General features: G+C 39.2%; 1 protein-coding gene across 1 annotated transcript; it reads right to left on the minus strand.

Moving 5' to 3' along the window:
* Positions 1-249: 249 nt before the first annotated feature.
* Positions 250-27,453, minus strand: MCHR2 (melanin concentrating hormone receptor 2). The gene is made up of 5 exons (XM_025925809.2): positions 27,250-27,453; positions 17,998-18,207; positions 10,495-10,689; positions 7,986-8,105; positions 250-2,212 (listed from the first exon to the last, which is right to left on the minus strand). Exons 1-5 carry the CDS (start codon positions 27,429-27,431, stop codon positions 1,897-1,899), a joined length of 1,023 nt encoding a protein of 340 aa, XP_025781594.1. The 5' UTR covers positions 27,432-27,453; the 3' UTR covers positions 250-1,896.
* Positions 27,454-27,488: the final 35 nt, after the last annotated feature.

Genomic DNA, 27,488 nt, shown 5'->3' on the forward strand with positions numbered 1-27,488 from the left:
GCGTGTGTGTGTGTGTGTGTGTGTGTGTGTGTGTGTGTGTTTACTTATACATAGAAAAAGTATATAAAGCACAAAAATGAATTTAATAGTCATCCTTTTTATTTTGCACTTTGATTAAATGCTAAAGTTCTTTACAACTCTTAATAAATGTAAATGAAAAGAAATCACTGACCAATTTACATATTGGAATTATTTGATATCTATTGGAAATGCTGTTAGAAAAATGTATGTTGGTTTAAAATAATTTTAATCTTTAAAATCATAATATATTTTGTAATAAAAAAGATGATGGAGATAAACTCTTCAACTATTTTTCAATTACCAAATGACAACATCTGTTGATGACCCATGGTTTTGGGTCTTCAGATGTCCGGGTTATTCACTGGACCCTGACTGTTGCACCATAGGAAAGTGAGAATAAAGGCCCCTGGAATTGTAGCCATGATACAGCTTTTTCTGAAGTTGTAAAGGAGCATCTAGGCTCTGGGTGTAGCTCTGCAGAGCTCAGTTACAGAACTAAAATGCCTCAATGTGACCTATATGTATCACGTTATTTATGTGAACTTTCATCGAGATATGCGTTTATATATTCCCTTGTTTCAAAATGGTCTCTAAAAGATCTAGAACCAAATACATTGGGTTAAAAGTCATATGTCTTGACAATTGAGATATAAAAATGGAAATGAGATTGTTAAAAAAGTTGGTCTCTGTGACTCTTTCATGTAAAGGGTTGAGTAAAAGTGAGTTTAAGACATTCATGGAGCAAGTGATTCTATGAATTTAGATGAAGTGGGTGGGTTTATAGATTTCATCCACAAATAAAATAGCAGTGTTTACCTTTGTTGAGAATACAGGCTTTAAAATCATTTCTTTCTTTTCTTTCTGTACAAAATGCATGTTTTATACAAACCCAAAGAAGAAAAGGTAGCTATAATGAACATCTACACATTTAAGGGCTAATTACTTTTGTACTCTTGAGCAAACATATACTGTAACCTAAAGAGAATGTATCTGAGTGTATGCCTCACATCCTGAAGAATACTATTATTAAAATGCATGTACTGCTTTCTGTAATTCATAAGCATGAGAACAAAGCTAAATGCAAAAGAATATTCTTAAACCATCAACCAATTTCTTAATCAGTTCTTATGGCACTGTAGGAGAAAGCAAATCCTGCCCCCTCCCAAATAATTGACACTCTCCAGTATGATAGTACAGGTTGCCAAGGTGTGCTTTAAAAGTACAGAAACAGGCAGACCTGGATTTTAGCCCAGCTGTTATGAAGCTGCTCAACATCAAGCCTATCATTTAACCTTTCTGAGCCTACGTAAATTGGGTTGATACTTACTTCATGGGTTTGTTACATGTAACCTTACATATTGCATATGTTCAATACATGGTAACTGTTATGCTAACAGATGGAGCTGATTATTGAAGGCATTAGATTGAATCGTATGAAATTTTGTAGATAAAAAATGGCCAAATTTAAGACTTCATGATAAGGTTTTCCCCTCCTAGGAATCTCAAGAGCACTATTGCTGTGAAGCCAAAGTATGGATGGCAAGGCCAGATTCCTTGGTGAATTTTCAGTCAATAGTCATGGCCCTTTTATCAGTGACTAGTTTATAATATGCTGAAGTAACACCCATAACCATGGAGCTCAGGGATGTTAGACTATCCCTTTCTATACTCCCAACGTGAACAAATATTTTACATCTTACTAAAGTTAGCATATTAAACTCATTGCATTTGAATGGTTACACTTCCATTCCATGCTACTGAGAGTCACAAATACACAGGAAGGATGGACATAAGCACACTGTTTCACCTGCTCTTTCTAATAATACCAATAACATAGACAAACCTATCTAGACTTTTGGTGATATGTGTGCTCTCCTAAAAGCTGGATTTCAAGGTATTTTCTATATTGTTGATTTCCTTCTCAGTCACTCTCCTTTGCACTTGAGGCAGGCGTTTCCGGAAATTTCCACTCAGCACGATGTAGAGAAAAGGATTAATGCTGCTGCTGGCATAGCTGAAACAGATGGAGAGATAATAACCCACATGGAAAGCCAGCGTGGGCTGCTCCATCTGTAAGTTCACCAGTTGTATCACGTGATAGGGGGCAGCACTTAAGATAAAGACTGCCACCAGCACCAGCACCATCTTTGTCAGCTTCATCACTCGTTGCTTTGGAACACTGGGATTATAACTACAAAGGAAGCATTAGATAGACAGAACATAAACAACCACAGAAATTATGGGGCAATGATTTCCTAGAGCTTTCATTAACAGAGATGTCATGCAGTTACCATGAGCCCCCTGATGTGTTGTGATGAGAAGAACTGATCTTTCCCCAAAACACATAACTACAGTCTAATTGTGATACAATATCAGGCAAGTCCAGATTGGGAACATTCTATGGGATACCTGACCAGTACTCCTTAATACCCTCGAGGTCATGAAAAACAAGGAAAGAGCAGGAAACTCTCATAGACTAGAGGAGACTGGGGAGACATGACAACTAAACGCAATGTGGTATTCTGCATTGAATCCTGGACCAGAAAGAGGCTGTAATGAAAAAACTGGAGGAATCCAATTAAGGGTAGAGTTTAGTTAGTAATAATGTACCAATGCCATTTTCTTTGCTTGGACAAATGCATCATGGCAGGGTAGTATATTCATGGAGGAACGAAGTGAGGACTGTATAGGAACTCTATACTATTTATGGAACTTTTCTATTAATTTAAAATTATTCCAGATAAAATTTGAAACTTCCCAAGTTTTATCATGTTATATTTAGATATTTAATAGAAATGTCCCAGGGATGTAGTTGAAGCAGATGAAAAAGCCCAGGGAATGATTAAAAAAAAAAGCACAGCCACTGAAAATCTTTGTAAGATAATGATTATCTTATCTGAGTAGGCACCATCTGAGCCTACAGCTTATCTGAGTAGGCACCATCATTCCTCTAATTATTTGCATTTTGAGGGGTAATTGGATAGTATGAGATTTGTTTCATAAGATGCTCTTTGCATTTCTGAGGAAAGTGCTGGGAACAAAGTGATCTGTTTTGGAGAATGGTCTTAAAAGAGCTCAAGCATCCTCTCCCACTGTCAGTGTCTTAATACTCCATGTGATTCCATTTCAACTGTCTTCCCAGCTCAGCTGCCTGTGATACATTTAGAAGCTAAGTTATTTTTCCATAACTGTGGCTGTTTCCCTTTCCCATTCTAAATGGGAATGCAACATTACCAGAGAATTTCAGGAAGCTAAGTGGGAAAAAATGTCATGGGTCAATAAAACACCTAAACCTTTGGCACCAGAGTTTGCCACAGATTTTGACTCATGGTTAAATTGATTGCCTATTTGACTTCCAGGGAAGATGGTGGGTTAGGAGAATCCTAAACTCATCTCATCTCACAGATGCAACTAGATAACACCCATATCAGTTGTAAATAACCCAGAAAATGACCCAAAACCTGGCAGAACAGACTCTACATAGTTAATCATAGAGAAGAGGCCACATCAAAAATGGTAGGAAGGGCAAAGGTGTGGTCAGGAGCAAAACTGACATGTAAGGCTGTCCACAGGAGGGCAGGAAGCTGCAAGCATGAAGAAGGCAGAAGAGCAGAGCCTACACTAGACATCCTAGGCAGGGGGGATCTGAACTGGGAAGACGAATCTCCACAACATTTGGATTTAAAAACAGAGGGGCTTAACTTCACAAGTTTTTACAATCAGTGAGGCTTAATACCTGGAACTTTAAAAATCAGCAGGCTCATCTCTGGGAGAGTTAAAGGGCGGAAGGAAACTGAGTTCCCACCCCTAAAGAGACAACACAACCACAGTCCCTTGTAGATACAGCACAGAAGCAGCAGTTTGAAAAATATCTGTGATTTATTTATTAATCTCAGAACATGTACTGGAGGGGCAGAAATCATTAGGAGACTTATCCAAGAATAAAAGAGCATGGACACCTGGGGAACCAGCATGAACACTCTCTACCTACCTTGCTAAAAGTGTACCCCACCCCCACGTTCTCCTGCAGACCTGCCTCCTCCAATATGCCTTTGGCTGGAACCCATCCAAAGCACTGCCACAAGCTTGGCAGTGTGTAAGCAGCCCTGACAGTGGCCAGCGTCACTCCAAAATGACTCCTGTCTGGGGTGCCCGAGTGGCTCAGTCGGTTAAGTGTCTGACTTCGGTTCAGGTCATGGTCTTGTGGTTCGTGAGTTCTAGCCCAGTATCAGGCTCTGTGCTGACAGCTTAAAGCCTGGAGCCAGCTTTAGATTCTGTGTCTCCTTCTTTCTCTGTCCCTTGACCCCTCACACTCTGTCTCTCTGTCTTCAAAAAAAAAAAACATTAAAAAATAAAACAAAAACAAAAACAAAGTGACTCTGTCCTGGATAGAGAAGAAGATAACCACACACAGAAGTTTCACTGTGGCTCCAGCAGTGGACTGGGGGCAGACATCTGGTCTGACTATAGTCCCTGACCACCAGTGAAAGCTTCTCAGGAGACAACACAGGGAGAGTCCCCTGTAGTTTGATGTTATTGCATCTCTGGCAGATGCATGGTCTGACCCAACTCAAGCCCACAATAGCCCCATACTGATCCATTAACAATACAGGACCCAACTCTGCCCACCACCGACAGAGAGCCATTGCAAATGACTGGACTGAAGTCAAATGCAGTTCAGCCATAATAGTAGGGCACATGCAACACACATAGGAGACACCCGTGAAGCAGCAGATTCTGATGAACAGAGAACATTGCACTGCAGGGCACTATAGAACCCCTTCTTCATTAGGACATCACTTTCAAAAGCAGGAGATGTAGCTGATTTCCCCAACACATAGAAATAGACATAGAGTGCTAGACAAGATGAGAATCAGAGGAATAGATCTCAAATGAAAGAACAGGACAAAATCACAGCAAGAGAGCCAAATGAAATGGAGATAAGCAATATGCCTGATAGAGAATTTAAAGTAATGGTTATAAAGATACTCACTGGACTTGAGAAATTACTGAAATTAAAAAAAACAGTAGAGGGAATTAATAGCAGAATAAAGATATTTGTGCTACCAAAGTGAGTATAAAATAGTAGAATAGAGGAAACAGAATAATGGATCAGTGATCAGGAAGATGGAATAATAGAAAGCAATCAAGCTTAATAGGAGAGAGAGAGAGAAAAAGAATAATAGAAAATGAGAATAGATTGAGGGAACTCAACGACACAGTCAAGCATACAAATAACGTTTGTATTAACAGGGATCACAGAAAGAGAAGAGAGAGAAATGGGGGCAGAAAATTTATTTAAGAGACAATAGCTGAAAATTTCTCTAATCTGAGGAAGGAAACAGACATCCAGATAGAGGAGGCACAGAGAGCTCCCAACAAAATCAACCCAAGGAGATCCACACCAAGACACATAATGATTAAAATGGCAAAAACAGTGATAAAGAGAGAATTTTAAAAGCAGCAAGAGAAAAGAAAACATACATATAAGGAAAGTGCCATAAGGCTATCAGTTGATTTTTTAGCAGAAACCTTGCAGGCAAGAAAGGAGTGGCATGATATATCCAAAGTGCTGAAAGAAAAAGCCCCTGCAACCAAGAATGTTCTGTCCAGTGAGGCTATCATTCAGAGTAGAAGGAGAGATAAAGAATATCTCAAACAAAAGTTAAAGAAATTCATCACCTGTAAACCAACCTCATAAGAAATATTAAAGGGGATTCTTTGAGTGTAAAGGAAAAACCGAAAGTAGGAATAAGTAGAAAGCAGAAAGGCAGAAAAAATAAGTATATCTATAAAAATCAGCCCAGGGATTCACAAAATAAAAGAATGTAAATTATAACACCATATACGTAAAATACTGGGGAGGTGGGAGTAAAAATTTAGTGCTTTTAGAATGGGTTCAAACTTAAGTGACCATCAACTTAATATAGACTGCTATATGCATAAGATGTTATATATAAACTGATGATAACCACAAATCAAAGACCCATAATAGATGTGCAAAATTTAAAAAAGAAAGGAATCCAAGTACATCATTAAAGAAAGCCATCAAACCATGAGAGAAGAGAGCAAGAGAAGAAAGGAACAAAGAAGTACAAAAACAACCATAAAATTAGAAAATGACAGTAAGTACATACCTATCAATAATTACTTTGGATGTAAGTGGACTAAATGCTCCAATCAAAGATAGGGTGACTGAATGGATAAATAAGTAACACCCATCTATATGTTGCATAGAAGAGACTCATTTCATTTCTACAGACACATGCAGATTGAAAGTGAAGGGATGGAAAAACATTTACCTTGCAAATGAAAGTACAAAGAAAGCTGGGGTAGCATTATTTATATCAGACAAAATAGACTTTAAAACAAAGACTGTAACTAGACACAAACAAGGACATTACATAATCATAAAGGGAACAATCCAATAAGATATAACAATTGTTAATATTTATGCACCCAACATCGAAGCACCCAAATACATAAAGCAACTATTAACAGACATAAAGGAAGTAATTGATTGGAATACACTGATAGGGGACTTTAACACCCTACTTACATCAATGGGTAGATCAGATAGAAAATCAACAAGGAAATAGTGGCTTTGAATGACATACTGGACCAGATGGATCTAAGATATATTCAGAACATTCCATTTTAAAAGAGTGGAAAACACATTCTTTTCAAGCGCACATGGAACATTCTCCAGAATAGGCCATAAAACAAGTTTCAACAAATTCAAAAAGATCAAAGTCATATCATACATCTTTTTCTAACCATATACTTATGAAACTAGAAATCAACCATAAGAAAAAACCTGGAAAGAGCTCAAATACATGGAGGTTAAATAACATGCTACTAAATAATGAGTGGGTCAATCAAGAAATCAAACAGGAAATAAAAAAATGTGGACACAAATAAAAATGATAACACAGTGGTCCCAAATCTTTGGGATACTAGGGCACTCAGCCAGTTAAGCATCTGTCTTTTGGTTTTGGCCCCAGGTCATGATCTCACAGTTTGTGATGATCACAGTTTGTGATCTCACAGTTTGTGAGCCCCATATCAGGCCCCAAGCTGACAGTGAAAGAACCTGCTTGGGATTCTCTCCCTCTCTTTCTGTCTCTATCCCACTTTCTCTTTCTCTCTCTGTCTCTCAAACAAGTAAATGTTTTTTTTTTTTTAAAGGGGGAAAAAAACCCCAAGACTTTTAAATATAGAGAACAAACTGTTGGTTGCCAGAGAGGATGTGGGTGGGGGGATGGGTGAAATAGGATTAAGAGGGGGTGATGTGTGGGAGATCTAGTGATCTTGTCTTTCCAAAATACAGTAATCTATTCTAAAGACAAAATTTAATATTGTCTTAAAATCCAACATGTTATGTGTTCACTGACTTACTTAACTTGTTATAGACAGTTTCAAGTAGAAAATAATTTAGATTTATTCATACAGTTTTACTGACAACTATTTTTAAAGTTTCTTCCCAAGTCTATTGTCTTAAGGTAAATCTTTGGTTTTATTCAGTCCTAATTAATCTCGTCCTAAATATTCAAGTATTAATGAGATTCTTTTCCTCCAAATTAAAAAAATTAAGCACAAAATTAGAAAGTTATACACGGCATCTAGGATATTTACATATGTACACAACTCTTCAAAGTGTACAAATGAAACATTTAAGTAACATTGATAACAAATATAAAAATATTCTTTTAATAGTATATTGAGTTCTGTTTAGATTTTTATGAAACTATAACATTAGTATTGCAAGATTTATCACTGGGAGGTCCTCAAATAGCTGCTTCAGAACATATCTTATTTCAGAAAATGCCTCATATAAACATTAATGCCCGTATGTCTAAATGTGGTATGTTTCAAGTGATTGTTGTTTAAATTTCTGTTGTGGATGTCTTAGGATCTCTGAATTGTTCTTTCAACAAATAAAACAAAATAGGGTAAATACTTACCATCTGGCATCCTTATTCTGTTGGTACATCTCCCAAGTATAGCATAAAATTAAAATATAGCATACCAAAATCAAAGGCAGTGGGAAAAAAAAAGTTGTTATTGTCAAATAAAGTGTATACCTGTAAAATGAGAGAGAGAGAAGACACGGCTGTTATATTCACATTGCCGGGAACTGGTTTTTACAGTTTATGAGGCATGATTTTCTAATTTCTCAGGGCTCAGGATAAAAGTCTTTGGGGGAAAAGTTAAGGATCTTGGCTGCTTTTATGTAGAGAAGTCTTGCTCTTCATTATTTGCCAACAATGGTGCTCATCTGTTCTCTAGCCAAGCCCAGCACTACTGAGTACAAACAGGTGAGAATCCATATTATTACCATTATCTTTAGTGTTATCTACAATATGGAACAGCAAGTAGCATTTATTATATAGTATATGCTGATCTGAGTACTTGACATATTTTAATCCATTGAATCTGTTCAATGCCTGATTATAATTGCCATTAGTATTCTCCTGTTACAGAAGAGCAAACTAAGGCACAGAGGGGTTAAGTGGCTTGCCTGAGGGTATCCAGCTAGTAAGTAGGAGAGGTGGGATTTGAATCCACAAGAGAGTTGAGTTGCACAGCCCACCATTGTAATCAAGACCCCGATGGCCTCTCAAAGGGCCTGTTGTGAAATGAGACAGTCTTTTCCTTGAGATCCCCTGGGGAAAATTCTCAGGTAAGCCACTTCCATTTTTGCATGGATTCCAGTTATCCTCCTGCCTGGAAGAAGCTTGGTGTTGGTGAATGAAGGCAGCCCACACTGGGTGGGTGTGCACAGGGTGCCGCAGGGAGAGCACCTGGGAGCAGAGGGACACTGAAAGCCACACATTGGTTCCAGTCTCAGTTCACCATAAGAACTTAATTCTGGGGAGTAACAACAGAGGCTAGAACCTCAGGATTGCCCTTATGATAACCAACCAAAACCAGCAGATGCAGCTGCTGGTGCAAAATAATCATTATTATTTCTTTGACACAGGCTGAGTCCTCTAGACATCTCAGGTTGTGCTGCTCTGTTAGACAGGTTGGGGTTCATATTAATAATCTGTCAGCCACCAGTGATTAAATATCATTTCACCTTTAGATTGGCAGATGGTTTTTGTCTGTGAGTGCTGCCAGTGCTGGTGGGAGAAAATAATGAATTAACAATCACTCCTACTGATGTTGTGGTCCTCTGGAGATTTTTGTTACTGGATTTGTAGCCTTGCAAGGGCCTCTACCTCCATCCCTCTTGGGCTGTGAGTAAATGACACAGAAATGACTCACCTATTTGACAAGTGGTAGATGGGAAAAAGGAATCTTCCAAATTGACTGGAGATAATGTATGTGAAAAGCACCTAGCACAATACGTAGCCTGTAGTAGGCGGTCAAAAAATTTTAGTCCTAGACTCCAAGGATATATTCAAAATTTCGAACAAAAATTTTTGACTTAATTTTTCTTTTCAAATTAAAATGTGAGAAATAAGCTGTATTGGCTGCCTTGTTAGTTACCCAGAGCTGCTGTAACAAATGACTGGGTAGCTTAAAGCAACAGAAAGTTATTGTCTCAGTTGTGGAGGTAGAAGTTAAGGGGCACCTGGGTGGCTCAGTCAATTAAGTGTCCAACTCTTCATTTTACCTCATGGCATGATCTCACGGTTGTGAGATCAAACCTAAAGTTGGGGTCTGCTGAGCATAGAGCCTGCTTGGGATTCTCTTTTTTCCTCTCTCCCCAACTCTCTCTCTCTCTCTTTCTCTCAAAACAAAAAAAAGTATGAAATTAAGATGTTGGTAGGGTTGGTTTTTTTTTTGGAGGCTCTGAGGAAGAATCTATGCCATGCCTCTCTGGTAGTTTCTGGCAATCCTTGGTGTTATTTCCCTTGTAGACACATCACTCCAATCCCTGCCTCTGTCTTCACAGGCTCTGTCCTCTCTGTGTCTCTTCAAACCTCACTCTCCTTCTGAGGACACCAATCACTGGATTTAAGGCACACTCGAATCCAGTATGACCTCATTTAACTTGATGATATCTGCAAAGACCCTATTTCTAAATAAGGTCACATTCATAGGTACTAAGAATTAGGACTTGAATATATCTTTTGGGAGGGAGGGCAAACTTAAACCAAACTCCAGTGGCACACTGTTAAGGTTGGAATCTTGGTAACGCCTAGACCCTTTTGGAAATTTTGCCCCTCCCTTGATTTTTGCATTACTGCTGTGTCTGGTTGCCATGGATCTTTAAAATCCATATTTAAATATACTTGTGTCCACTGAGGCTACATAATTAAACTCCAAATCTTTTTCTAAAGGTTACCCTCTCCTTAAAATCAGGCTACCAACTTGATTGTGGAAAGCAGAAAGCGAAGCGGGGAGACTGCCCCTTAGAGGATCCCCAAGGACACTGTGTGCAGCTGCCCACGTGCTGACAAGGAGGATGAAGCACTTCACAACTTAATTCAACTCTATTTTTCTTAAGTTTTAACAACTTACCGGAGTACATCGTCAGGGGATGTTAAATCAAAAGCACAACTCTCCACGCCGTCTTTAAATTTGATGACCTTCGAGTAGACCCAGACAGGCAATGCCAGAATAAAGGAAGCTGCCCAAAGGCCCAAATTGATGCGGATGGTCTTGTACCTCGTTCTCCAACTTGTAAGTCGAAATGGTTGGACGAGAGCCAAGTACCTGCAAAGCCAGTTAAGAAGGGTTTGGGAACAATCAATAAAACGCTGAGCTGCCAGGATGAAAGGTTCATGACAAGAGTAAATTATTAGTATTATTATCTTCCCTGAAGCACACCTCTATCAGGGTAAAAGAAAGTTCTATTTTTTAAGAGCTGGCTGGTACCTGTAGAGAAAACAACTCTTGACCCTGCAAGTCTGAATAAACCACTCACTGAAATAGCTGTCACTTCCCCGAACACACTGATAATGGTAAAATTCTGCCCTGTGCAAACTCTGTCTTTACAAAAGTGATTCCCATGTAGGCTGGGTTCTGGAAAACTTTGCTTCTGAGCAGGGATTTCCTCCAGGAGAGAGGGGCCTTCTTCCCAGTAGGATTTACTGACATGGAGGCAGGAAGGAGGCAAGTGCACTGGCTGGTAGGAGAGTCCCCAGGCAGGATGAGGTTCTGGCCCATGGGGACAGACATTCTGCCCAGATGACTTTCCAGTGGGGGCCCCAGGCTCTTGGAAAGCAGTCCACAGGAATCACAGTGAGGATAAACCAACATGAGTAGTGCAGACAATGCAGATTTCCAGGAATTTAGGCTGCAGGCCAAAGGGGAAATGGGCTAATTTCATGGGGAAGGGGTTTTTCTTTCTTTTCTTTTTTCCCCCCATTTTTAATTCAGAAAAAAAGCATAATCATTAATGAAGCTTGAAGTCCTGATATATTAAATATATTTGGTTCTCAAGCAAGTCCAAGAATGTTTCAGAGCCAACTGAAAGCTAAAAGGTGAGAAACAGCCTAGACTCAGAAGGAAGGTTATCTGTGAAAGCACAGTTTTGCTGGAGGTGGGGGTGTTGGAAGGCAGTATCCATACACATCAAATAAATGTAAAACATGTTTTGGTGGTTATTTAATTTTTGTAGAGCTACTTAAGATTTCTAAAAATAAAAAAAATTGCTTGTCCCCTGTTCTTTCAATTTTGCATGAGAGGCAGAACGTTTTAAGGGACACTTAGTTAAGGGACCCCTTGGCATTCAGGGAGACGTTTGTGGCCCAGGGTACCCCAGCTGCTCCTCTCCTGCACATTGCACCTTCATTACCTGTGGCTGAGGAGAGAAGGACCCCTCCCTCCCTTGTGTACAACCACGAGGTAGTGATTGTACAGCAGCCCAACCATCATTTTGTCTGGGATGAAAGGATAATGGAGTCATGGCATCAATAGATAAGGGAATCTTCTCTGGTTATATCTTCACCCCAACATCCTCCTTCTCCCACCTGAAAACCCCTCACTGGTTTTCCGTCTCCTTTCAGATAATATTCAGAATTCTTACCATTATTTGCCAAGTCTTTCTTCACCTGGCCCTGCCTGTCACTCAGGCTGCAGCTTGTTCCAGTCTCACTATGGCCTTCATTTAAGCTCTCTCCCCTTTCAAGGCCAGGTGCATGCTGTCTTACTTGCCTGGCAGAATCTCCCTCTGTTTCCTCTTGCTTTTCCTTTGAGTCTCCATTTAATAGTCTGTGTGTCTCGGAGCGCCTGGGCGGCTCAGTCGGTTGAGTGTCTGTCTTTGGCTCAGGTCGTGGTCTCATGGTCTGTGGGTCTGTGGGTTTGAGCCCACATCGGGCTCTGTGTTGACAGCTCGGAGCCTGGAGCCTGCTTCAGATTTTGTCTCCCTCTCTCTCTGCCTCTCCTCAGCTTGTGTTCTTTCTCTCTCTCAATAATAAAGAAATAAACTTAAAATATTATTTAAAAAAATACTCTGTGTGTCTCAGAGAAGCCTACCTTGACTACTTACTCTATACAAGGGCCCATGACTATAAATGCAGATGGTGGGTGAACTCTGCTTTTCTTTCCTAGTATGTATCACTGTGTGGAAATACACATTTGCTGTGTGACTCTTCACTTAATGTCTGTCTACATCTTGGGAATGGAAGCCCCAGGAAAGCAGGAACCTTGACTATTAGTTTAATGCTCTTGTATCATTTGTATCCAGCATAGTTCCTAACCTATGGTCATACTCAATAAATATTTGTTGAATGGGGGATTTGGCTCCTACTTACTGACTTTTGATGTTCTAGAGAATATATTTACAAAAGTAGCCATCTATGAGAGTTTAGGCAGCTTTCATCTGGAGATATATATATTTAATATTTTGGATGTTTACAAAATTTTTTTGGTATTGATTTTTTAACGTATCTCTCTTTTTTTTTTAATGAAATTTACTGTCACATTGGTTTCCATGAAACACCCAGTGCTCATCCCAACAGGTGCCCTCTTCAATGCCCATCACCCACTTTTCCCTCCCTCCCAACTTCCATCAACTCAGTTTATTCTCAGTTTTTAAGAGTCTCTTATGGTTTGCTTCCCTCCCTCTCTGTAACTTTTTTCCCCCTTTCCCTCCCCTATGGTCTTCTGTTAAGTTTCTCAGGATCCACATAAGAGTGAAAACATATGGTATCTTTCTTTCTCTGTACGACTTGTTTCACTTAGCATAACACTCTCCATTTCCATCCATGTTGCTACAAAAGGCCATATTTCATTCTTTCTCATTGCCAAGTAGTATTCCACTGTGTATATAAACCACAATTTCTTTATCCATTCATCAGTTGACAGACATTTTAGGCTCTTTTCATAATTTGGCTATTGTTGAAAGTGCTGCTATAAACATTGGGGTAGAGGTGCCCCTATGCATCAGCACTCCTGTAACACTTGGGTAAATTCCTAGCAGGGCTTTGCTGGGTCATAGGGTAGATCTATTTTTAGTTTTTTGAGGAACCTCCACACTGTTTTCCAGAGTGGCTGCACCAGTTTGCATTCCCACCAACAGTGCAAGAGTCCTGTTTCTCCACATCCTCTCCAGCATCTGTAGTCTCCTGATTTGTTCATTTTAGCCACTCTGACTGGTGTGAGGTGGTATCTCAGTGTGGTTTTGATTTGTATTTCCCTGATGAGGAGTGACGCTGAGCATCTTTTCATGTTCCTCTTGGCTATCTGGATGTCTTCTTTAGAGAAGTGTCTATTCATGTCTTCTGCCCATTTCTTCACTGGATTATTTGTTTTTTGAGTGTGGAGTTTGGTGAGTTCTTTACAGATTTTTGGTACTAGTCCTTTGTCTGATATGTCATTTGCAAATATCTTTTCCCATTCCGTTGGTTGCCTTTTAATTTTGTTGATTGTTTCCTTTGCCGTGCAGAAGTTTTTTATCTTCATGAGGTCCCAATAGTTTATTTTTGCTTTTAATTCCCTTGCCTTTGGGGATGTGTCGAGTGAGAAATTGCTGTGGCTGAGGTCAGAGAGGTTTTTCCTGCTTTCTCTTCTAGGGTTTTGATGGTTTCCTGTCTCACATTCAGGTCCTTATCCATTTTGAGTTTATTTTTGTGAATGGTGTAAGAAAGTGGTCTAGTTTCATCTGCATGTTGCTGTCCAGTTCTCCCAGCACCATTTGTTAAAGAGCCGGTCTTTTTTCCATTGGATATTCTTTCCTGCTTTGTCAAAGATTAGTTGGCCATATTTTTGTGGGTCCAATTCTGGAGTCTCTATTCTATTCCATTGGAATATGTGTCTGTTTTTGTGCCAGTACCATGCTGTCTTGATGATTACAGCTTTGTAGTAGAGGCTAACGTCTGGGATTGTGATGCCTCCCACTTTGGTCTTCCTTCTTCAATATTACTTTGGCTATTCGGGGTCTTTTGTGGTTCCATAAAAATTTTGGGATTGCTTGTTATAGCTTTGAGAAGAATGCTGGTGCAATTTTGATTGGGATTGCATTGAATGTGTAGATAGCTTTGGGTAGTATTGACATTTTAACAATATCCCTGATGAATATGGATGCAAAAATTCTCAATAAGATACTAACAAATCAAATTCAACACCATATAAAAAGAATTATTCATCATGATCAAGTGGGATTCATTCCTGGGCTGCAGGGCTGGTTCAATATTCGCAAATCAATCAATGTGATACATCACATTAATAAAAGAAAAGATAAGAATCACATGATCCTGTCAATCGATGCAGAAAAAGCATTTGACAAAATTCAGCATTCTTTCTTAATAAAAACCCTCAAGAAAGTTGGGATAGAAGGAACATACTTAAACATCCTAAAAGGCATTTATGAAAAGCCCACAGCTAATATCATCCTCAATGGTGAAAAACAGAGCTTTTTCCCTGAGATCAGGAACACGACAGGGATGTCCACTCTCACCGCTGTTGTTTCACAGAGTGTTGGAAGTTCTAGCATCAGCAATCAGACAACAAAAGGAAATCAAAGTCATCAAAATTGGCAAAGATGAAGTCAAGCTTTCACTTTTTGAAGATGACATGATATTATACATGGAAAACCGGATAGAGTCCACCAAAAGTCTGCTAGAATTGATACATGAATTCAGCAGTCACAGGATACAAAATTAATGTACAGAAATCAGTTGCATTCTTATATACTAATAATGAAGCAACAGAAAGACAAATAAAGAAACTGATCCCATTCACAATTGCACCAAGAATCATAAAATACCTAGGAATAAACCTAACCAAAGATGTAAAAGATCTGTATGCTGAAAACTATAGAAAGTTTATGAAGGAAATTGAAGAAGATATAAAGAAATGGAAACAAATTCTGTGCTCATGGATTGGAAGAATAAATATGGGTATTGTTTGGAGGTAGAAATCTACTATTGAAATATTCCACACACCTGTAGTTATTATTAATCAGAGAAAGAAGGAGAGAAATTATCAAATGCATTTGAAATTTCTGACCTGTTAAATTGGCAATACTTGAATGGCTTAAATGTTCCCTGCTTGCATGTGCATATGTATGTGCTTTCTCTCTCTCTCAAAAAATAAATAAACATTTAAAATGACTTAAATGTGTAAGTGATAAGGCTTACTCTTGGCACTGACATGGCCAATGCCATGGTTATGGCCTTGCAAAGAAAACTCCATTTCTGTTTTACAAAATCTCAGATTTTGTTGAAGTTTTATGCCTTTAGTACAGTTGGAACCGTAAGAAATGCCAAGAAGGAAAAAGGTTCAGTTTTACAGACTCTTAATTTCTCTCTGGCCATGTAATCTCTAGAGTGAGGACAGAGAGAAGGATAAGTATTCAAGTGCCTTAATTCTAAAATAAAATTTTAGCACACTGTGTCCATTAGACTAAAAAAGTGACATTAAGGGGTGCCTGGGTGGCTCGGTCAGTTTAGTGTCAACTCTTGGTTTTGGCTTAGATCATGATCTCATGGTCGTGAAATTGAGCCCCATGTTGGGCTCTGTGCTGAGCGTGGAGCCTGCTTGGGATTGTCTTTCTCTCTCTCTGCCCCTCACCACTTGCTCTCTCTCTCTCTCACTCTCTAAGTAAACATTAAAAGAAGAATGAAAAAATTAAAAAGTGACATTCATATATATGACACACATGCACATGTTCACATACGCTCACAGAAAAGAACCGGTGAACATTAGGGAATGTATACAGTTGGTCTGTTCCAGTGCAGACCATGTCCATTCACTTTATTTGCAGTAAGAGGTTTACAGAAGAGGTACAATTTCCTTTCTTTAAAGAAAAAGCCAAAAACTCTCCTGCCTTCAGGGTACAGGGTATGAATAAGCTTTTATTATCTCTGAGAATGGGATTATGATTGGTAATACCTGTGCTTATGACTGGTAATACCTGTGCTTTAGATTGCTTTCTTTCAGTGGGCCTGTCCTCTGCTGAGCCCTCACCCTGCGTTGGAACACCGGCCAAGCTCACCAGGCTTTACCTAAGACATTGTCAGCAATGGCTGGCATCAGATGAACCAAACAGACCTACATTGATTTTTAAATGTGCTGTTAATTATAAATTGAGAAGCACAGTCTATATTTTGAGAATTCTTTTGCAGAAAAGCAGTAGGATATAAAAAATGCATTAAACATCACCATCATTATTCATGTCTGAATAATGATCCACTGAATGATTTCTATGAACCTCACTATTCCTTTGTTTTTTCATTTGAAAAACTGATCATCACGTCCTCACCCCAAAGACACACATGGAGTGGAAAAAGAGGCAGAGCTCAGGAAGAGGTCCTGGAAGGACCCAGGGAAATTTAACATAGCACTCAAGACTGACAGTCATTCATTTGTCAGTATTTTTTGAGCACCTATATGCCAGGCACTGTCACATAGACACTTGGGATTTATTAGTGATCAAAGACCCTGACTTCATGGAATTTACATTTGAGGGGTAGGGGAAACTGAACAATAAACAGTACACACACACATCCAAACAAAAAGCAAATTATACTATATAATATATTGGAAACAAAGGAGAAAGAAAAAGTAGATCAGAGCAAGAGGGGGTCAAGTATGCTGGGTTGGGGTTGGTATGGGAAGAAGGTGGATAGAGATTTTAAGTGAGTTGTTCTCTAAGACCATTCCTGTTTTGCATGTTACTGTATCTTTAGGGCTTGTTTCTATTTGGGGAATGTTGCTAAGACCTAGTCTGGAGGTCCTTGCATCTAGATAATGCAGGGACATCCTAGCTTGCCTGCTTCCTGAAGAGGTCAGATGATAAAGTTGTTATGAGCCATCTGCCATCTCTAGAGACAGCTTGGAACTGGGCTCCACCACTCCCTGGCTCCATAAGTACTCACCATCACTGTCATCTCCTCGAATAACATTAGCTTAATGGTTGGTGAATACGGCTATGGTACATTCCAGGTCACAGTCTAATGCATTTCTAATGATGTTAATTAAATATCAGCATTTGTGTTAACTCATATAATGATGAGTGTAAAAGATGTAAAATATGGTCTTCCTGGTACCGCAATGTCTCTTCATAGCTATCCAGGAGCCCAAATTTATTTCCCAGATTCCTTCAAACTGCCAGGTGATAACAAGAGTCTGTGAGACATTGAACATACCAAAAATAGCCCTGGACAGAGAGTAAGGAGACATACTTCAGTTCTCAGTTCTGCCATTGACTTCCTGTGTGCCTTCAGAACATACCCTCACTTCTTGGGCCCTCAGTTTCCTTAATGCAAGAATGATGGGGGGCACTCATTCTTGTTTCTAACATTTCATGATTTCAAGATATCTTTATCTTGCAGTGAATTAGAAATAATACTGAAGTAAAGAATGAATAGGAAAAAGATTTTAGCGTTTTAAAATTTCCATTAAAAATATAATTCTATGAAAGTTGGAAAAAATATTCTGAAGTCCTGCAATGAAATAAGCAAAGTAAGAGGAACTTTGCTGTTACAAACCAGCAGATGTTGCTTAAACTGGGATAAACATGGGAAAGCACAAGCACTTCTGAATTATGTTAAGCCATTTCAGAGTTTCATCACTTACCTGTCCACACTCATTACAGTCATGATGGAAGTACAGGCAAACTGGTTGCAAGTATCCAGGGATGTGATAATGGTGCAGAGAGGCCCCCCAAACACCCACTCTCCTCCCCGTGCCCACTGATGAATAAGAAAAGGCATTCCAATGATGTGGACCAGATCAGCCACAGCCAGGTTGCAGATATAAATGTCAGGAATAGTTTTTTTCCTGGACCTGAAAGAAAAGCAGGGAAACTGAGGATTGATATTGAAATTACGCACCTTGTTCAATTTATGCCACCTGTTACAAATTTTTAATTGTCTAAATGAATTTTAAAAGAAATTAAAGGAAAACCTACACAAATTCATGTATGAATGTCTAGTCTTGTGTGTACTTAAACATTTTGAACTATATACCTGATAACTTTCTGTGGTGGCTTAAAGATATGTCCACAAATTCTTTGATACTGCTTTCAAAAGATGGAGCCTAATTATCTCCTTTTGAGTGTGGTTAAACTTAGTAACCAACTGTTCACAAATGGAATATGGTGGAAATGACAATGTGTGACATAAGAGCATACAGGCATTATAGGCCTTCTCCTTGCTCTCTCTTGGATCACTTTCTGGGGTAGCCAGCTACCATCTTGGGAGGATACTCAAGCAACTCTGGAGAGATCCACATGGAGAGGAACTGAGGCCCCCTGCCTACAACCAGCATCAGTCTTCCAGGTATGTGAGTAGGCTACTTTGGAAGTAGATGCTTCAGCTCCCACCAAGATGCCTGTTGCCTTGGAGAACAGCTAACTGCAACTTTATGAGAAACCCTGAGCCAGAGCCACCCAGCTAAGCTGCTTCTGGATTCTTGACCCTTGAAACTGTGTGGGATAATAAATGTTGATTGTTTCAAACCACTAAGTTTTGGGGGTAATTTCTACATAGAAACAAATTATACCAGTTCCAAGCTCCATCAGGCAAAAGGCTTACTCCTTACTTATCCCTGCCACCAAAAACAGCTGAACAGGGAAAATAAGTGGTTTGCATTATACAATGCATTTTTCCCCACTGAAGCTTAAGTCATATACTAACAGATCATTGTTAAAAAGTTTCAACCATCACTTAGAAATATTCCAATAATATCTAACCCAATAACAAAGACTATGAATTAAGATCATGAAATCCAGATAGTGTGGAGAAGAAATCTGAAGAGTAAACTGTTAAGAGGGCATGGAGAATAATCTCATGACCCCTGCTGGGGGGAGTGCATTCGATGCTGTCTAGATGTGGCTCTCTTCTCTGTAGGCAAAAGAATTTTCTAAGGGCAGAAATTTAAATGTAAAATTTAGTTGGTTCCATGGGACACCTGGGTGGCTCAGTCAGTTAAGGCTCTGACTCTTGATTTTGGCTCAGGTCATGATCTCACATTTCATGAGATGGAGCCCCATATCAGACTCCAAGCTGATGGCGCAAGAGCCTGCTTGGGATTCTCTCTCCCTCTCTCTGCCCCTCCCATATGTGTGTGCATTCTCTTGCTCTCAAAATAAATAAAATAAACATTGAAAAAATTCATTTGGTCCCTATCTTCAAGGCGTTAGGACATTCAGTAATAAAAAGGTAACATCTTTATTTGGTAGATGCTATTCAGTACTTCAGCGAAGATTTTATTGAGCACCAATTATGTATCAGGCATCATATTGTGCTCTGGGGCTGCAAAGCTAAATAATCTATAAACTCTAACATCAAGGAGCTTGTAGTCTAGATGTGTATAAATAAAGATCACTGCAGTGTGGTGAGAGAAAGCTAGAGCAGCGCAAGGAGCACACAAAAGGGGCCCCTGCACCCTCCCCTGGAGACAGTCAAAGCAGATTTCTTGGCAGAAGTGGCATCTGAACTGAGAGCAGAGCACATAAAAATTAGCCCTAAGATTATGCCACAATTGCTAGTTCACTCTGAATACACGGCTTTGCTCTGTGGTTTGGAAGCTAATGTGTGTCTTTATTATCCATGAGCTAAAAATTCTATAGCCTGTGAACTTTATTTCTAAGCCATAAAATCCTTGTGTGAAACAAATCAGAGAGGATGCTTTCTCCAGATCCTGGCAAGCACACACTGTGTGGGAAGTTACTGCCATCGAATACTTACTCAGCAACCGCACTTCGGGCATGGTTGATGACACTATAAAGCATGTTGGTTCCCTGTCCCCAAGCAGGCTGGTGACTCATATCAGAAAGATCCAGAATGAGAAGAGATTTGAGGAAAAGATGATGTCAACCAAAAGATCAGCCAAGTGACTGTCCTTGGTCTCTCATCCTCTGTCCTCACCAGGCCACTGGCAGTGGGAGATGGGGAGGGGACAGGGGAGGAGAATAGCTCCCAGAGGTCAGGTAGAAAGAGTTCCACATTAAAAAAACAAAAAACAAAGCAAAACACCATAAAATCCCCCATAAATTTTAGCCTATAAACAGGTGTTATTTCCACTTGAATTAGGATATAAACTCTAAGTGGTTGCTTAGGGTCTAATTGCAGCAATTAGATTCACAGCCCTTGCTCTTCTCTAGACAGGTACCCATCATCAACTGATAATGAATTATGTTAGTACCATTGTGGAGGACAGCGCAAGCCATTAAGTGGCAATTAAAATGAATTAAAGAAAGTGTTTCTAGGTGATATTCTGTATAGGAAAGGAGAATTCTGAAACAAATGATGATCTGGGCAAAAGATGATAGATAGGGCAATAAAAATAACACATTATATTTATCATTGCTTTCTGTGGTAAGAGTGACAGCATAGAAATTTTAAAAAAATTAAGGAGAAATTGTAAAATTTCTACGTATACAACTTGCATTCTTTTTGTTAGGTCTAATTCATCTCCAGATGTTCTGTTGCCAGACTTCATTAAATTTCTGTCATGACTCAAACATTTAAAATAAAAAATGTAGACTAGTGATCCTTTTAGCTAACATGTTTTCCATATGGTTAACATGGCCGTATCTAATGCTCACTAATTTGGAGAATGATAAAATAAATTATGGTATTGCACAGTACCTTACAATAAATTATGTAGTTGTTACAAATCATAGTTTGTGAGAATATTTAATCAAAAGGGAAACATACTGATTAAGTAAAAAAGTCCCAATTATGTATATAGCATACATTTATTTAACATTTAAATAATTTATTTCAACATTTGTTTAGAAATATGCTGGAATCATGCCAAGTGATTACAATGATTATCTACTGGATAATAGTAGTATAACTATTATTTGTGTTTAAACAGTAGTATGACTGTTAATAACATGTTTACATTTTATGGTCATAAATAACAACATATGCTATGGATTAAATAAAACACATAAGACCACACATGCGGGAGGCTGCTTTGCTGATCAACTTGCTTTCAAATCCTTTTCCCACTCTTCTCCAGCTTTGTTCCTAGGTGTCCTTGCCAACTGGCTTTTGGTTGGTTTTGGCCAGTAGGAAGCACTGTTGGAGGGAAATTGGAGGGTGGGAGGAGAGGAGGGGTCAAGGCATTTTCTTATCCTTTTAAGCTATTGGCGTCTCTGGCAGTGGATGCACATCTTCCATGGCCCCATCTTCCTCCTATAGCCTCAATTCCATTATCCCAGATCCCTTTATGGCTACAGCTCCCACGAGGCAGTCTAGATTCCTGGGGTCTATAAAACTACCTATTTTCTTTTCTCCATCCAGCTCAGGGCTGGGAGAGGGGTGGTGGTGTTAGGGTGGGAGATGGTGGTAGGACAAGGTAGAAGCTTCCTGATTTTTAAAAATTTTATTTATTTTATTTTTAAATGTTTATTTATTTTGAGAAAGAGTAAGAGCTAGCAGGGGAAGGGCAGAGAGAAAGAGAGAGAGAGAGAGAGAGAGAGAGAGAGAGAGAGAGAGAATCCAAGCAGGTTCCATGCTGTCAGTGCAGAGCCTGACTCAGGGCTTGATTCCAGGACCCTGGGATCATGACCTAAGCCGAAATCAAGAGTTGGATGCTCAACTGACTGAGCCACCCAGGTGTCCCCAAAGCTTCCTGCTTTTGTGTATCTTCGGGTTGATGTCTGACATTTAACTCTAGTTGAATTAAATCCCACTTGTGGAAAAACCCCAATGGATTAGTAGTGATTTTGTGAAGCACTGTGATGAGAAGAATTCTGAATCTTTGCAAGGTCACTACTTACAGGACAGATCTGTGCACAGATTAGAGATGACTGGTATGGATGGGAGAGTTTGGAATGGGAGAGTAGAATGACATACTTGCCAATGCTGCTCTAGATACATAGTGGGATACAGTTGAAAGAGAACCTAACTGGCAATTCCATTTTCATTTCTATGCCCTCCTTATGTCCTAGGAAAAGACATTCAACCCCTTTAGATTCCAGAGTTTTCTTGGCTCATTGGACCATTGCAATGAGGCTCTTCCAACAACTTTCCACGTTGGGTGAACAGATGTGGCTGAAGGTTCTATAGCATCTGAAATATAGGATATGTGTGCAGCAAGAGTATGGTTAACTCCAACAAGAACTTACATATGGCTGACACTCTGAGAATGGCTGAGGGCTGGGTCAGAGGGAACCAGTAGTTATGATTTAAGCTGGGTAGAAAAAATGAAGGGGTCTTATTCTAACTTTTTAATCTTCCTGTCTGTTTTAGCAACTGGTATTCCACCATTAGATCATTTGTGTTCCTGGGGCACCTGGGTGGCTCAGTGGGTTGAGCGTCAGACTTTGGCTCAGGTCATGATCTCTTGTGAGTTTGAACCCTACAGTGGGCTCACTGCTGTCAGTGTAGAGCCTGCTTTGGATCCTCTGTCCCCCTTCTCTCTCTGCCCCTTCCCCACTCATGTGCATGTGCTCTTGCTCTCTCTCAAAAATAAATAAACATTAAAAGAAGAGTATTAGATTCTTAATATTGCTTCAGGTTAATATACTGACCCTCTTGTGATCTCTGTATAAAATGTAGATACCACTGGGAGGGCTAAAAGTAAGGTGTTTCAGAATTCATGGTTTAGTATGAATTCATTGACTTGACAGTGTCAGGGAATGACAGAACAAGGACTTTTTATTTATCAGGAAACAGGGCATCCCTCGGAGAGTCTCTGCCAGTAGACTGTCAGTTGACAGGTGAAAGATGTGTTCAGGAGGTGGGGGTAGGGATCTGATGGAGAAGAACATCCTCCCCTTTATGGAAGTAGCTTCCCAGGGCCCACTATGACTGTGGAGCAGAGTTGTGTAATGGGATTGAGTTCACTAGTCTCCCACTGAAGAATAAAAGGGGGAAATGATTGTGTTATAATTGGCCCAGTTTCCCTCCTACATTTTCTAATCTGGCTTTCTTTTGACCTGCTGTGAATTTAAAGTGTGACCAACTAATAATGATCTGGCTTCACTACTTTATAGTCACCTTCCTAATGCACAATTTCCTTCTTACTCTTTAAAATGACCACATAGATCCTCTTATTCTGGAAACTCCATATTTCTTAAACTTATTTTTTTTCTTATATGTTTTTAGTCTTCCTTTGGCAAAGTCAGAAGTTAGTTCAATTCTTGTTTCCTAGTATCGCTAATGATCTTACTGACTTTCAGTTCTGTTCATCCTCTTCTGATACAAATATTCATCATAAATGGAACTTCTCCTTATTTTTAGTGTAATCTTAATATTTTAATTAAGCCACCCATCTGTTAAGAAGGTAACAAATAAAAGATCATGGCAAGGCATGATGAAAATATTAATACAAATTGCCTTAAAATTTTTAGAGAGCAATTTTCCAAAAACAAAGTGTTAGATAAATTCCAAGCCAAAAAAAAATTAAAATTAATTTACTTTCAAATGATTTTTGAAAGACTAATACATTTTTGGACAGGAATTTACAAAGAAAAATATTAAAGTCCTAGTAATAAAAATTAAAATTAAGTTGCTCCCAAATTTTTTTTGAAAGATTAAAAGATTCATCTTAAAAGCTCCATTAATGTATCTTCTCACATATTATCTATAAAATGGTAATGATAAGAATAAAGGACAGATTTTTCACAACCATTGCAAATAAATTGGTCAGTACGATGGCTCAGGTTTTCTTTTTTTTTTCCAGTTAAGTGATTACTTGCTTTATGTTGAGAATCTGTTTCCAGGAATTATAGCTCAAGTACTGACTTTTAGAAGAGTTCACATTCCACATTTATTCTTTTTTCCAGCTTTGTCTCCAGCTAAGTAGATAAGATCAGGCCATTGTCTATTGGTGTAATTAGAGGGGAACCAAGAATTTTTTCCAGCCCCAAATATCTCTTCAACAGCTTGTCACAGGGCCTCAAATCTAACACCGAAGAGTCTCTGTATATAAAAATTGCCTGTAAAAAATGCAACCATTTCTGTAGGGCCAACACATGATAACTTGATTTCTCACCAGTGGGGCTCTATGGGTGTGAGACATCCTATATGTATCTCCGGGAGAGGACAGTAAAGATCCTGAGGGGTATGAGGGAAGATGGAAGGAGAAGTGGGCAGGAGCAACAGGCAAACAGGGGAGAGCGAGAAACATTCCCGTTTCTGACTATAAACTCTCTACTTGGCACTATTGCTTCCTTGATTCTTCCGGAGAATATCTGATTACTTCTGTTTTCCTTCCTGGAACTTAATATTTGAAGCATCTTTTTTCTTTTTTCACTTGATTGTTTTTAATGTCTTATATTATTTTTCAAATTATTTTATGTGTTTAAATCTTAGCTTTTCTACTAGTCTTTGAACTTTTTAGAGTCAGATGCTACCGCATTTCTTTGGTATTTGTATAACACTTAGTGCTGGGTTTGCAATAGGTATTAGCAATATGTATTGAGTTGAACTACTTACAGCACTTAAAAAATTATTTTAAAATGCTTGATGTTCACAAATGGCTTTACAGGACACAATAAGAAATGATTGAATTCATTAAGAGTAGAATTCTAATATACCAAATAAATCTTCAATTATGGATGGTGTAAATACCGTTGATGTGCTACACTTAACTGCAGAGATAATGACAATAAAAATTTGAGAGGTGCCTGGGTGGCTCCATTGGTAAACATCTGACCCTTGATTTCGGCTCAGGTCATGATCTTGCAGTTCATGAGTTCAAGCCCTGTGTCAGCCTCCACACTGCTGACAGTGCCGAACCTGCTTGGGATTCTCTCTGTCTCCCTCTCTCTCTGTCCCTTCCCTACTTGAACTCTCTCTCTCACTCTCTCTCTCTCAAAATAAGTAAATAAAGCTAAAAAAAAAAGGCAATCATTAAAAAAAAATTGCAAGTGGGCTGGCTGATAGGAAGCCACCTGGGGAATGTGACCAGTTATGAACTTTCTCCGGAATAGTGAAAGTCATCTGCATCACCATCCTCTGGGTTGCTTTTGCTCTTAATTGATTCTGTGAAAATTCTTCTATGTACATAGTAAATCCAACCATCTTTCTAGTTTTGATGACTTGTTTATTTGTTTTCATTTATTTTTTAATATTTATTCGTTTTTGAAAGAGAGACAGAGCACGAGCAGGGGAGGGGCAGAGAGAGAGGAAGATAGAATCCACAGCAGACTCCAGGCTTTGAGCTGTCAGCACAGAGCCCAGTGGGGCTCAAACTCACAAGCCTCGAGATCATGACCTGAGCTGAAGTTGGATGCTCAACTGACTGAGCCACCCAGCAGCCCCTTTTTGTTTTTATTTTTATATATATTTATAGCACCCGAGTTGGGGAGAGGGGCAGAGGGAGAGAGAGAGAGAATCTTAAACAGGTCCACACTCAGCATGGAGCCCGACACGGTGCTCCATTCATGGCCCTGGGAACATGGCCTGAGCCAAAATCAAGAGTCAGATGCTCAACTAACTGAGCCACCCAGTCTCCTCTGTTTGTTTTTATTAATGTGGAGAAAATAACCTAGAATTTGGAATCCGAGTTCATGGGGATTCTGAATCTTGGGATCTGAGTTCAATGCCAGGACTGTCACTAACTGTGTGATGCTGGGCAAGTTATTTTCTCTCCTAAGTCTCTTTGCCTAAATGGGTATAGTAATTGTACTGCTATTTTGGATTAAGTGGGTTTACAACTGTGCTTTGTAAGTGTAATATGCTACACAAAAGATTGGTGTAATTTGTGTTAATATGCTGAAAACACTATTATTAAGTGGTACTCTCAAAAGTGTTTTCTTATATAGAAACATGGACAATTTTTTTTATGATGGTTATAAGCATGATTGGAGACCAGGATAATTACATTTAACATCTTATATCGATTAAAAGAAGTAAAACTTAAATGTGAAAATAATCAGGATAGCAAAAATATCAAGTAGTGATGGGGCACATGTACACTAACTCTGAATCCTTGTGTCAAAACCCATAGGAAATAAGTAACCTATTCCTATTTTCCAGGCTGAACCTTATGCCCTGGGTTTGAGAGGAACAAGGAAATTACCTGAAGGAGGTGGGAGATGAGAAGCAAAGGCAGGAGGTACTAGGGAGCAGATGTCTCTCAGTTTGGCCTACATGGGGGTAGTCTACACTGAAGGGAAGAGCCTACCATCTATGACTGCCTGAATCTTTGGGTGATCAGGGAGAGTATCTCTCTTGCTCAAATGAGTGAAAAAGAGTCTCTTTCATCAACCGACCAGGGCAACTTGTTAGGATAACTCTTATTGCCAGAAAATAGAATGGTTGCATTGAAGTTTTATTCCATGCCTGGGCTCCACCTCTAGAGATTCTGAATTAGTTAGTCTAGGATGAAACTATGTATTGAAGTTTTTTTTTTAAGTTTATTTATTTTGAGAGAGGGAGGGAATGAGGGAGGGAGAGAGAGAGAGAGAGAGAGAGAGGGAGAATGAGCAGGGGAGGGTCAGAGAGAGAGAGAATCCCAAGCAGGCTCCATGATGTCAGCATGGAGCCCGACATGGGGATTGAACCCATGAACCAGGAGATCATGATCTGAGCTGAAACCAAGAGTCAGATGCTTAACTGACTGAGGCACCCAGGTGCCCCTGTATTAAGATTTTTAAAAGCTCCTCAGGTGATCTGATACGGTGCTAAGATTGAGAAAATTCCCTAACCCAGCAGGAAGCATTGGCTTAGGACTTTTCATTTTGAGTTTTACAACTCAGATGTTACTTAATACATGATGAAAATATCTGTAGAATCCTGTTTAATTATCTTAACCAAATATTTCCAAACCGATTTCATTAAGAAAAATCCTATTGAGGGAAAGAGATTCATTTAGGGAGTATAGAATGTGCCTAAATTACAGAAAAGAATAAGAAGATCTTACCTTATTATAGTGAATACAATGAGGATGTTGCCAACCAGCCCCAGTGAACAGATAACCCCAATCATAGAAGGGAGGATAATTGTATCCACAATGCTGAGGGTTTGATAAGCAATCTCTTTATTGCAGGATTTGTTCAAAAGTTCAGCAGAGGTGTTCCAACAGGATGAGTAAAGTGAATTCATTGTTCATGAATTTCCAGTGGTTAAACCTGTGAAGGAATAGGATGTGATTTATTTAAC

Source organism: Puma concolor, chromosome B2 (assembly GCF_028749965.1).
Source record: "Puma concolor isolate L17-30 chromosome B2, mPumCon1.1.hap2, whole genome shotgun sequence".
In the NCBI taxonomy this organism is placed as follows: domain Eukaryota; kingdom Metazoa; phylum Chordata; class Mammalia; order Carnivora; family Felidae; genus Puma; species Puma concolor.